General features: G+C 47.9%; 1 protein-coding gene across 2 annotated transcripts in view; it reads left to right on the forward strand.

The window, feature by feature from the left end:
• Positions 1 to 324: 324 nt before the first annotated feature.
• Positions 325 to 13,316, forward strand: part of Dkk3 (dickkopf WNT signaling pathway inhibitor 3) — a 40,710-nt gene continuing 27,718 nt past the window's right edge. The window contains exons 1-4 of one of the 2 annotated variants that reach the window (XM_027410094.2): positions 326 to 477; positions 1,012 to 1,247; positions 8,186 to 8,323; positions 10,417 to 10,500. In XM_027410094.2, the coding sequence (XP_027265895.1) occupies positions 1,035 to 1,247; positions 8,186 to 8,323; positions 10,417 to 10,500 (435 nt within the window). In that variant the 5' untranslated portion in view covers positions 326 to 477; positions 1,012 to 1,034. Of the gene's footprint in view, positions 478 to 1,011; positions 1,248 to 8,185; positions 8,324 to 10,416; positions 10,501 to 13,316 lie in introns of both variants that reach the window. The other variant, XM_027410095.2, reaches the window with a different exon arrangement.

The following is a 13,316-nucleotide window of genomic DNA, read 5'->3' on the forward strand; positions in this document are numbered from 1 at the left end:
TGTTGACCCATTCTCAGGGCCAAAAGTGGATTTTCCTGGCTGGAGGCCGTCTAGACTAGCCTGTGATGACTGAGGGGCTGGGAGTCCGTCCTTTATGACTGCATCTAAGGCAGAGGATGGCTTAGACAGCAAGGCGCTAATCAAGAAGGTTGTCAGAGATGGCAGAAGCCTGGGCTATCGCGGAGGCAGCGGGGGATGGATTCCGCAGAGTGGGTCTCCCTGGACTTAGAGTCAAATGTGAGGTCTCTAGCGGCCGGGAGAGCGATTGGCTGTGCGAATGCCCCTCCCGCAGGGCAGAGGCGTGGTGGGTTGGGTTGTGTGTGTGTGTAGGGGGGTGGAGCAGACTGCAGGCTCACTGGGTACCGCGCTGCTGCATCCGTGCCTCGAGCAGTACTGATTCTTCTCCGGCTGCTCTGTGGCAGCTCCGCGGCCAGGTGTGACCAGATCCAGCCTGCGACTCAACTTTGTCCATTCGAGGTGGGTGCTCGGTGGTCACCGTCGTGGGGATAGCCTAGCTAGGTCTCTCCTAGATAGAGGTGGAGACTTCATGCATTTGGATCCAAAGAGAGGAGTCTGACCTGAGAGCTCTGCTGGGGGCAGGGAGAGGCTGGGGCCTGAGTCGGGGACCAAGGAGTCTTATCAGTAGAGTTGCACTGTGAACTAGTAAAGGAAGGGACCAGACGGGACTTGAACCGGTAGCCCAGGGTGACCCTGGTCCAGGGGTGGGATGGGGTGGGGTCTGCTGTTAGCGTAGGAGACCTGGATTCCTTGATTCGGGAGCTGGATTTCCATCAGTGTGGCAAGCAGAGCTGTCCCTAGGTACTAGAATTGGAGGGGTGCAGAGTGCATCCAGGCTGGAGCGGGTTGCGGGGCCCCACTGTCCTCAGCAGGGGCTACGGCTGGCAGGGGGCTGGATCTCGCTCCATCTGGGGGCGGGCAGAGCGGTGGGGCGGGGCGGGGCGGGCAAGAGGGGTGGTCCTGCAGTTTCTGATAGCGTTCCGGGACACACAGGCGGCGGCCAGCGCGGAGCAAACATGCAGGAACTCCGGGGTATTTTGCTGTGTCTGCTGCTGGCAGCAGCTGTCCCCACCACCCCAGCTCCTGCCCCGACGGCGACTTGGACTCCAGTGGAACCGGGCCCGGCTCTCAGCTACCCGCAGGAGGAAGCTACGCTCAATGAGATGTTCCGAGAGGTGGAGGAGCTGATGGAAGACACGCAGCACAAACTGCGCAGCGCTGTGGAGGAGGTGGGTGCGCCCCGAAGGCTCCTGGCTCGGGAAGTACCAGGGCCTGGGGGAGGCGATATTTCTAGCGATGGTCACAGCACTGGCCAAAGACCTGGCTTTGTGCAGAGCTGGAAAGGGCCTGACAGCCGACATGGAGTGCCCTGGGTGCAGCGCTGGGCAATACTTACTCCCAACTGGTTCTACCTGCCTGCCAAAAGGTCTGGATCCAACCCTGTCTACCGAGGGAGTCTTAGCTGAATCCTTCCTGGGAGCTGGGGCCACTGTGTTGCAGATGTTTTGGGATGTATAGCTGGCTTTCTTTCCCCATTGGGGCTGAGCTGAGGTTGGAGTCACTCTGGTGTCCCAGCGCAATGGCTTTGCAGAGGCTGGGGCAGCTACAGGAAGCTCCAAGTTCTAACTTGTCCCTTGGGCATCGAGCCTGTGCTATCTTCCCCAAAATACAGTCAGGATGCCAGTCGGGAGAAAAAAAAAAAAAGATAAGTCTTCAGCTCTGTTGCCAGTCTGTTTAGGGGCGGAAAAGGAAGCCTGAAGAATGTCCTAAGTCCATGCCGCAGAGATGGTCAGAAGGTAGGGGATGAGGATGTGGGAGGCAACCCCACTTCACCTACACCCAGTGTGTTTTGGAGCTCATGTGTCCGATTTTCTGCTAGTCAACAATAGGTGAATTTGGTCAATCATTTAGCGTCCTCAACCTCATCTTCCCGTGAAAATTAGATATAATGCTTCCCACCTGGCAGATGAGAGGCCCACTTTGATTTCCCATCTCCCAGGTGCCAATACTTTGGATGGATGGCACCCGGCTCTGCCCCCTAAGATGGGCACCTACCATGTTGAAAACTTCCTGGGGCTTCTTGATCAGTGTGCCACTAGCCTCCCTTGGCATTTGAGGACAGGCTGGAGTGGAACCAGCCATCCCAGTGAACCAGACAACTGGGTTGGGCTCTCCACTGTCTCTATCGTGGTAACCCCCCTCCAGCAGTCTTAAATGATGGCCCTTGTCTGCCGAGATAGGTTGCTGTCACTTCAGCCTTGTGTAGTTGGGGTGTATTTTCCCCTCCATTCCCCAAGCCAGGACTTTGCAGGGAACACTGGATTGGGACACAGTAACATGAGCAACCATATATGAATATCTACCAGACAGGCCTGGGTACCGAGACCCGTGGGCTTCCTGAGCTTATGGAACAGTTGGCATGAAAAGTGATTGAAGGATGAGGTGAGTCAGCTGGACTCCAGCATGCCCTAACCTATAATTGCAGATTGCATGGAGCCTCTGACCATTCTGGCCCACGGCAGAGATTCTGCTGTCCTTACCTGGGCTGTAGGACTTTCCTTCCTACACATTGATTCTCAGGAACACAGACCAGCTCACTGGGAAATGCCCATCATACTTCAGAAGGCTCAAAACAGGCTTCTTTGATGTCAGCTTTCGATGAGGCCTGCTTAGCCTCTACAGTCATCAGTGCAGTTTGTGACCCCATCAGACCCATGGGAAATAGCCACAGTAGATTTTTTAAAAGATTTTATTTATTTATTATGTATACAACATTCCACTTCCATGTATATCTGCACACCAGAAAAGGGCACCAGATCTCATAACGGATGGTTGTGAGCCACCATGTGGTTGCTGGGAATTGAACTCAGGAAGAGCAGCCAGTGCTCTTAACCTCTGAGCCATCTCTCCAGCCCCGCCACAGTAGATTTTTATCATAGTGCCACTCTCTCCCCTTCCTAACATATCTCTGCCTGAGCTGTGTAGATTGGCTGTAAAACCCAAGACATTGAGCTTAGCATCAAGCCAAGTCAATGGTCTTTTCCCTAGAGTGACCTTGTGGGCGGTGGAGAAAGGATAAGGAGGGCTGAGCACTCTCATAGACAGTAGAGACCAACTTTTTCTCATTCAGTTCCCAGCACTCACTGCCATTTATTAGTGATGGGATTCAGGGTCTGAAGTGGAGAAAATGCCACCTCTAGGTCAAAGAGAAAATTCTAGAAAGCAAATTACTTGGTCAAATATTGGTGTAAGGAAAGCAAATAGATATAAACCGAGTATCTTCCTCATGAGGTCATTGTAAGGATTATGGGGGATTGTTGGGACTCAGGAAATAATAACCATCTTTTTTTGTCATGATAATGTTGGTAATGTGACCTGGCTATGTGGTGCATACCAGTTGTCCCAGTCCTTGGGAGGCTGAGGCAGAATGATCATGGTTTTGAAGCCAGCTTAGGCTACATAGTGAGATCAAAGGCAGCCTAAGCATGCTTGAGGCTCTGAGTTTGATCCCCAGAACTGGAGTGGGGTGGGGAGGAAGAGAAAAGGAAAATGCAAAGTATTAAAATCAGTCTTAAAGTAGTGTATGATTTTAGTATATTATGGCTATTGGCTCTTTCAAAGTAACTTTTATTTTATTATTATTTTATATATGCATTGTGTGTGGGGGGGTTCCAGGGATTGAACTTAGGTGTCAGGCTTGTATAGCAAGCACTTTTACCCTCTGGCTAGCCATCTCACTAACCAGGCATTTTTTAAAGAAACTCCCAGAAAGCCCCTTAAATGTCATAAACACAGGCATTTGCTGCTTAGCTGCTATCCAAGGGTATGAGGGAGAACCCAGTCACAGGCAGTTAATGTTTACATAGTTGCATCGTGAGTCTGCTTTCAAGTAACTTCCTGGCATTTTATTTTTTCCAGCTGCCTCAAGCTGTTGATGTCTCTTAAGGGACAAAGTAACTGATTTTCTAGGATTATCTTTAGAAAAAGCAAGTTCTGCAATGGCTTGGATCTAAGATGGTCCTGTTTTCTTGTTTTAGTATTCCATGTCATTAGGAAGTGTATGTTAAGGATAAAGTCGCTTCATCCTGCCTGCCCTCATTGCCACATCTGTAACTGCTGTATTTGGAATGCTTTATTTTATGTATGAATTTGTTTTGTGTGTGTGTATGTAAATGCCTGTGCCCTGCATACATGTGGAGGTCAGAGAATGATTTAGGGAATGGCTTTGTCTTTCTACCATGTTGGTCCTGGGGATTGAACTCTGATCGTCAGGTTTGGTGGCAAGTGCCTTTCTCGTGTATCATCTCCCAGCCTGTAGCTGGTTTATTCTAGAGGGATCTTATCACCTCACAGAGTCCTAGGCAGAGCCCCAATACCAAGCCTGGTTTATCTGTTCAATTTTCCTACTGTGCTCTTTTAATAGACGTGAGTTTGATGGGTTGTGAATGCCATTTTTAACCGCATTCACATTCTTCAGCTGTGAAGCAACTATTGCTTCAGGCTTCAGTTTCTCTTGCTAGTGGCAGTAATCACTGTGGTTGAAAATTCCATGATAAACTATGCTTTTAGTTTATGGTTTCATTAAATATTCCTTAGCTCATTGCATTGATACAACCACTGGCAGCGAGGGAAAGGGGTTTGAGAGAGACTGCTCAGCCAACAGTAGCTTGGAGATTTGGGGACTTGCCAGCTATCTGGAAGCCAAACTGTACAATTCCAATTCCAGTGGAATTTAGAAAACATTAAGACAGTCTTTTTCTGGACACACCCTCTCTAGTACCTTGCTTTTCTGTTCCCAGCTAAAACTTACTCTTTGCTACCCAGGTCCCTTTCCTAAAAAGTATATCATTTCCTGCCCACCCATCCTATCTCTAGTCCTGGTTTATTTTCTTTCTTCTCTACTTGGTTATAATGGGAGCTTTTCAGACACTCACTACTGGCTGCCTGCCCCTCCTCCCTGCTTCTCCCAAGCTGACTTTTTCACCAATTGCTTTCTTACAGGATGCTACAAGAAGAGTAGCTCATGTTGTCTATTAACCCTGAAACAGGTGCCATATTGATGATCAGGTTGGGAGTTCCTGAATTCTCGTACCTGCTGAACAAAGTGGGGAGCATCCTCACTGAACACACATCCAAACTGTGGTTTAGAGGGGCCTGGAGTCTTGCCCAAGATTATGTGGATATTTTGGGGATAAACCTGGGGCTTGAGCTCACCTCTCTGATTCCAGAACCCTGGCTCATCCACCCCATCCCCATGCTGCCCTGTGATGATGCTGGGGGCAGCTAGTTGTCTCATTCAGTGCTCATCTTGGTCCTTCTAGACTTGACATGAAGCCTTTGCCACCACATGGCTCCTTCTTCCAGACTTGATTCTGGCCAGTCCTCTGACTCTGGTTTCTTCTTACCTGGTCTCTAAATTATTTCCCAACTAGTATAGAACTTTCTACAGCTCCCAATTGCCTGGAGCAGGGATTCTTAACTGAGGTCAGGTGAAGGAGAAAGGAATCTTCCTAGTTATCCAAAAACTTCACTGATGTGTGGAGTCCCACCTCTAGAAACGACCTTGATGTGATGTCTCTGCTTGAAAAACAGGCCAGCATATGTACTAGAGATGCTCTTTAGATGGGTCTGTTGATCCCTTCCTCAGTTTCCTCCCATGCCCAGCAGGGTCCTTCTGCTCCAGCTCACATCATGTCATGCTGGCTTGTTCAGGATGCTGCAGCTTTGCTTCTGAACTCTGTACCATTCTCAATCTCTCTATCCAAATGCTCTTATCCTTTGGGACCAGTCCAATCCTGCATCCTCCTTCTTCTGAAACCTCCTCCCTTTCTTCTTTAGACCCTTGAGCTACTGGTAGACACTATTACATGGGGGCCACAGTCATCTTTAAACTGGTTTGTGTGAGACTCTCCCCATAAATGTGTAAGTCATTGAGGAAGAGGAATCTTGGACGGTTCATGAAAGGCATGCTATTTAAAATCAGAAAGACCTAAATTTTAATTCAAGTGTTTCCATTTGCCAATTGATATGATGACCTGTGGCAGGCTTGTTTTCTTTGCCTCTAACAGGAGAGTGAACAACATTTTCCCCATGGGGGTTGATTTGAATGTGCACAGTGCCAGGTGTAGTGGCCATACACACGAATAAGGCTAAAATTTTACAAGGAAGCAGTGATGGTTCCATAAAGCAGCAGCATTCCTCCTTCAGAGTGTCAGCACAACAATGTGACAGAGGCAGGCACCCAAAACTGTTAGATGAACTGTGTGTGCACATCAGATTTCTTCTCTTCTAGTTCAGTGTGTTTTGTGCTTACCAGCTTGGTCCTCATGGCCAGGGGAGGTGGGAAAATGATGTTATAGTAGTCAGGGAATGAGAGCAGGGTGTTGTGGCTCATGGAAGCACTTAGGAGGTGGAGGCAGGGAGTTAAAAGCCAGCCTCAGGCACATAGTAGATTTGTGGCTAGTCTACATGAGACCTTGTCAAAACAAGGGGAAAGGAAGAAAGAAAGAAAGAAAGAAAGAAAGAAAGAGAGAGAGAGAGAGAGAGAAAGAGAGAAAGAAAGAAGAAAGAAGAGGAGGAAGAAAGGAGTGGTGATAGAGAAAGTGATAGAGAAAGTTTTCAGTAGGAAAATGCTTTTTGAGGATTTGTTTTCCAGGATCAAAACAGCCCTGGTAGGAGTACTAGAAATCTCCCAACCCCTCAGCCAGGACTCCCACTGGGTCTTGCATTTGAAATTTCTAGAGACAGCATCTGATAGGCTCTGTGGTTGATGACCTGGCCTGCCTTTTTGTCTCTGTGGCTGTGGATGGCCATCCTGCCTACTCACCAGGGCTGGAGATGTGATAGATCCTGAAGGAAAAGCTGGGTGTAAAATGTGCTGACTGCTGTTTCACAGGACCAGATTTGAAGGCACAACCTCAGAACCCCAACACCAAAGAAGGACTAATAAATATTTGCAGAACTAAGGGGGCTGGGTAGGTCCATCTATTGATCTATTGATCCCATAGAAGATCCCACCCAGGGCTAACAAGAGATGGTGTGGGGAGGGGACTCCTGTCTGAAGGATATTCAATCTATCTGAGTTTCGGTCTCCCCACATACGCCAGACCCTGCAAAAAGAATTTGACAGAAAAATGTTTAGTTGGGGGACAAACCCCAGAAAACTCTTGCAGAATTAAAAGCAAAGTGGGAAGGAAAAAATAAAATAGTAAAGGCGAGGCCCTGGGAAGGACCCTGCCTTGGTCACTTGAGGTTTAATCCCACAAGAGCCCACAAACAGACTTTTCTTACAAGGAGGAAATGTGGGGTGCTTCTCCCCCAGCCTGTCACTCCCTCACTGGAGACATTAACACTTGAGGGACATTAACATTTGAGGGATTCCGATGATGAACACATTCCTATGGCCAGAGAGAGACTAAGGTGCTGGCTGGCTGTATGGGAATTTAGTGCATGTGACTTCTGGGTTAGGCCACCAAGGCCTGGGCAAGGTAACATGCTCAAATTTCAACTCCAGCCTACACTAGCATCTTGGGAATTCTCTAGACTCTGTGAGCCTCAGTTTCTCTATTTGAAAAATGGGATTAGTAGCATGCATCTCCTAGGAGGTTGTGATACTAAGAGGGGGAAAAAAAAGATTGACAGGGGTGATGCAAGGCCACAAATGTAAATAAGATCAATAGAATGCAGATTGAAAACCAGAAGAGGTAAGGGCACCATTTGAGGGGATAACATGTGTGTATGCATGTATGTGCCATGGCAGATGTGTTGCAGATCAGAGAACACATTTTCAGAAATTGGTTCTTTCCTTCCACTTTGCTGGGGCAGAGTTTCTCAGCTGCTGCTCTGTGAGCTCCTGGATGATTCTCCTGTCTCTGCCTCCCATACCCTTGTAGCAGTACTGGGATGGCAGTTTGGGGTCACCATATCCAACATTGGTTCTGGGGATCAAACTTGGGTCTTTAGGCTTGCTTGACCAGCGTTTTTACCTTCTGAGGTTGTGAGACTTGAAGGCCATGTAAAACATTTGGAACTCATGTCTAATGGCCACTCAATGGTCTGTCACCATCACCAATCTTTGCACCTATAGAAGAGGGAAAGAGAAAGGGGCCCTTTATTTCTCCTCTCAGTTACAGCTGAAAGAAACCATTTTACTTGTTTAATTTGATAGATGGAGGCGGAAGAAGCAGCTGCTAGAACATCCTCTGAGGTGAATCTGTCAAGTTTACCTGCCAACTATCACAACGAGACCAACACAGATGCCAGGGTCGGGAATAACACCGTCCATATGCACCAAGAAATTCACAAGGTAAGGGCTGTAATGCAGCCATGTCCTTCCTACAGGGCAGTCCCATTGGAGAGAAAGGGGCCTGTTGACACATGTGATATAAAGCCACAAATGTAAGTGAGAGTTATAGAAAGCAGATTAAAAAAAAAAAAAAAAACATCAGTAGGGAGGGTGCTATTCAAGGGGAGAGGTGCATATCAGGCGCTAACTCGATTCTATACTTTAGGCAGTGTATAAAGCTGAGGCTTTTTTGTATCTGAGAAGGAGGAACTCACCTCTTGGGTTTTCGTGTGTGCCTCTGTCAGGTTGAAGAAGAGACCTTATGGGAGATGGGTCTTCACTATTCCAGTAGGAGCAACTCATTAGTGACATATCTCACTTGGAGGGGAACCTTTGGCTGGGTGTGGTGGAGTACATCTTCATTCCCAGCACTTGGGAGGTGGAAGCAGTTTATAGTACAGGACAGCCAGGACAACAGAGAGAGAGAGAGAGAGAGAGAGAGAGAGAGAGAGAGAGAGAGAGAGAGAGAGAGACCCTGACTTAGAAAACAAAAGGGACTCCCCCTTTTTAAGGATAGATTCTCACTATGTAGACCAGGCCAGCCTTGAACTCCCAGAGATCCACCTGCCTTGCCTTCTCTGAGTGCTGGGATTAAAGGTGTGCACCACGGGGAATGACAACAGGGAAAGCTGTTACTAGCACAGGTTCCCAAGGGGTTCTGTGGGGTGACAGCCTGTGCAGCGCTTCAGGAGGCAGGTATGCAATAGCAGTGAAATATATTAAAAAATATTGCATATATTCTCTTCCTAGAGATGAAGAAATGCATGGTGGGATAATAAAAGCACCAAGAGGGCCTGCAACAGGGCTGCATAATTAAAAAAAAGATACTGATAAAAAAGTTATAATCAAGAAGAAAAAAAGACATAATTTCTCTTCACAGGGAGGAAATATTTAGGTAAAAATTAGAAAACATGAACCAGGAATGATAACTCATGTCTGTAACCCCAGCACTTGGAAGTGGAGGCAGGGGGATCAGGAGTTTAAGGCCAACCTTGGCTATATAGTAACTTTGAGGCCTGCCTGGACCACTTGAAGGCCTTGGGGGAAGAAAAATAGAGCAGAGCAGAGCACAGCAGGGTGGTGAAGCTCAACCCACGCTGCCTAGGAAGTAGAAGCCGATCCCTGTCTGCAGAGTGGGCCACATTCTCTTGGTTCTGGCAGTAGACTCTTGAGATAGTACAGCTGGCACTGACTTTAAAGATGGTGTCAAAGTGAGAAAACTGAATCAGAGAAGAGAAATGACTAGATGGTTGCTGGCAGCTGAGTCACAGCTCAGAAAACACAGTTCTTCTGGTCCTGGGCCAGATCCATCTTTAGTCCCAGCCTTGGAGGAGGCAGGAGTGGCCCTGATTCCTTGCCGGGTGTGGCTTGAGGTACCTCCTCTCAGGAAAGAATCAGGGCAGCCCACAAGCTGACTCAGGGGCAGGTTTCCTTTGTGCTTCAGGGCTATCTTCTGAAATGAATACCTCTATAGAACAGCAGCCGGGAGAGTGGCCAGAACTTTCACCTTCTTGCCTCTTATGGAGACATTTGTTTGGCTAGATGCACAGACTAGTTGGTTTTGTTTTTTGTTTTTTGTTTTTGTTTTTGTTTTTGTTTTGAGACAAGAGTCTCATGTAGCCCAGTCTGGCTCCCAACTCAGTATATAGGTAGGGATGACCTTGAACCCCTGATCTTTCTGCCTCCACAGCCCAAGTGCTGTTGTGATTTTAGGCCTCTGCCATCACGCTGGTCAGACTGGAATTTTGTCAAAAAGAATCTTGACACTGAGTGCCAAGTGATGAGTCCCAAGAGTGATAAAAATAGCTGGTGTTGAGTACTAAATAGGTGGCTTTTTGCTATCCACTATCACTTTGTTCCTTCTGCACAGTGACCTGGTGATATGGAGTCTGAATATCTCCAGGGATTCTGCTCACTGGCAGTGCTGTGATTAGAACTCAGAAGGGGGAGTGGGCATCCTGTCTCCCACACCAGAAAGTGAAAAACAAACATAAGCTTTAGATTTTTCCCAGAATTCCTTGTTTCATTTTTACTACACCTGTGTTTGTCTGTAGACAACCAACAACAAGACTGGACAGATGGTCTTTTCTGAGACAGTCATTACATCTGTAGGGGATGAAGAAGGCAAAAGGAGCCACGTAAGTTGCTGTCTCTCTTTTCATGCCCCAAAGTATTGCACCTCTGTAACTACAGGCCATGAGGGACAAGAGCAGACATGCCTTGTCACTGCCAGTGTGCCCCATTCCTCCATCTCTGACAGGGCCATACAGTCTGAGTGAAGTCTACACCTTCAGATACCTGGGTCAGAAACAAGGGCCATTGAATCCAACTGTGATTTGTGACTCAAATTCAAAAGCAGAACAAGTATGAGGAATATATAAGGTCCTTTGGTGACAGATTCTATGTCCCAGCAGCTAAAATGTCCAGAGACCATGGGATGGCCCATGTCTTCTATAACCCCAGCTCCAGCTAGGTAGTTTGTGAGCCAGTAGCCTGAAGGTGAAGAAGGCTGCCTGTCATTCCTGGCATCAGGCTTTGGTCCCCATAACTGGTGCCACAGTTTGCCTGTGGCTTAGCCCATAGGTGTGCTGGATTTTGTAGGATTATGAAGTCCTAAAGTTGGCAGGGATATGATGTGTACTCAAATCAGGGAGAACCACCGGGAGTCACTGACCAAACCTCAGGACCAGAGAATTCCCTGCACATGGATGTGGTCACCAGAGGCAATGCACTTCCTTGTGGGGACAGCAGGACAGTCTTCATCTAGATGCCTCCCACAGCCCTGGCAAAGGCATCCAGGATCCGTGCCCACTTTTGACCTCACTGCTGAACTGGTGGGTTACCAGGATGGTGGTGGTGTTTTAGTTGGCAACCAGAACTTTCTTTTTGTTTCTTTTATGCTTGTTTTGGCATAGTGCTCAAATATGGGGAGTAAGTAGAAATTTACCACAGGCTGGGGGGCTGGTTGGCTGTGTGACAGTGGCTACCACCTTTTAAGCTGGTTGGCTGTGTGACTGGTGGAATATGGAATGGGTTCTGCTGTAAACTGGAGGGGTCCTGGCTACAGAGCCCAAAGTGTAAGCTTATCGCCACTCTATGAATCCGGGCACCTCAGTTTCCTAATTATCAGCTCCTGCTTCGTATCTTCTCTTGGTTCTGAAAGGACAGAGAGATAAGGCAGGATCTCCCACTGGCCTAGAGCTCACAAATTAGGCCAGACTGCCTGGTCAGCAAGCCTCCAATTTCTACATGGCTTCCTGGTGCTTGGATTATAAGCATGGTCATCACACCAAGCATTTAGAATTCAGGTCTTCATGCTTACAGGGCAAGTGGTGTACTGCCTGAGTCATGTCTTGGGCCCAGGACCAGCTTGTAAAGCAGAGAGACAGAGAGAGGGGGGAGGGAGAGGAGGAGGGAGGTAGAGAGAAAGAGAGAGAGAACTCAAACCAGGCAGCCATGACACACCATGGGTAGCCTTCCTAGAAGGAAAACATTAGAGAATTCCTGAGTGAAGCCTATGCTTGAGTCTGGTAGGACAGAGCTGGGAGGAAGCCATGGGATTAGAAAGGGCAGGACAATGAAATTCATAGGGCTGTCAATCAGAAAGGCTTTAGTTCTCACTGATCCTCTTGACTCTACCCTCCCCCCAGAATGATGCTCAGATTATAGAGGCCCAGGCACACATTTTACATAGGGCATCCCTAATCAAAATAAAGCCTTGTGTACCCCTGATCCTGTTCAGCCCTTAATGGGGGCCCTATAGCAGGTTTGAGTATTGTTGAGGCAAATAGTGGTTCTAGGAGTTGTGGGTGAGTAAAAACACAAAACCTCAAAGATGCTAAGAGTGTCCCTAGGGCAGAGGACAGCTGCCTGTGTACTTGTGCTGGGTACTTGTGACTTGTGCCAGCTTTCTTGGGTGTGCCTGGCCTTGTGTGTCTGTGTGTAGCCCAGCTTGGGTCCTTGGTTGAAAAGCCCACACGGTACTTGTTCATCGGATGAGATACTTACTTGTTCATCGGGTGACAGGGAACATAAACATGGCACTTGTCTGGTGCATAATCTGAATCCCTTTGTATGGTAGATAGCCTCCAGGAGGTAGGATGCTAGAGGGGAGCCGCACAGACAAGCCAGGGGGTGGGGGGTTATTTCCTTTTTTCCTTGGCTTTTGTGTAGGCCCTTGGAGGAGAGGGAACTGAGTTTCTCTGTGAGAAGGCAGAAGGAAGATCTGAGGTTGGGCGCTCCACTGGCTCCTCTTTTGCCTCCTATTAGTCTCACAGGGCTGTAGAACACAGACTGGGGGCTTTACAAGCTCCCTGGAAGGGACAGAATGTGACAGAGGCAGTGTGTCTACTTCACTGTAGAGCCTGGCTAGTGTCACAGTGTTACATCAAGTGTCAAGAAAGTGGTATCTAGTTTCCAATGCCCACAAGGCTTTTCATTTAACTACCCATCCAACCTTGGCTCACCATGGTAAACATTAAGTCAGGTTCTGGAGACATGATTACATTCATTTATTGGTTTAGTGTGTGTGTGTGTGTGTGTGTGTGTGTGTGTGTGTGTGTGTGTGTGTACGTGTGCACACACATGCAAACGCGTGTGCCCCTGTGCATGGAAGTCAGAGAACAATGTGCAAATCAGTTCTCTCTTTCCATTATATAAGTTGTGGGATTGAACTCAGGTCATTAGGCATTGGTGGTAAGCACCTTTAACTGCTGAGACCTCCTGTGGGTCATTTATTTATTTTTTTATTTGAGACAAGGTTTCACTATGTAGCCATGGTTAGCCCAGCTTGGAACTTAAAGCCACCCTCCTGCCTCTGACTCCCAAGGCTTGCATTAAAGGTATGCATCATACCTGGCTCTCAACCAGTATCTTTACTTTTAATTTAATTTAGTTTTGCCTGCATGTATGTAAATACACCACACGCATGAGTGTTGCCCACCGGAAGAGAGTG

The sequence above is a fragment of the Cricetulus griseus genome, chromosome 3 (assembly GCF_003668045.3).
Source record: "Cricetulus griseus strain 17A/GY chromosome 3, alternate assembly CriGri-PICRH-1.0, whole genome shotgun sequence".
Classification (NCBI taxonomy): domain Eukaryota; kingdom Metazoa; phylum Chordata; class Mammalia; order Rodentia; family Cricetidae; genus Cricetulus; species Cricetulus griseus.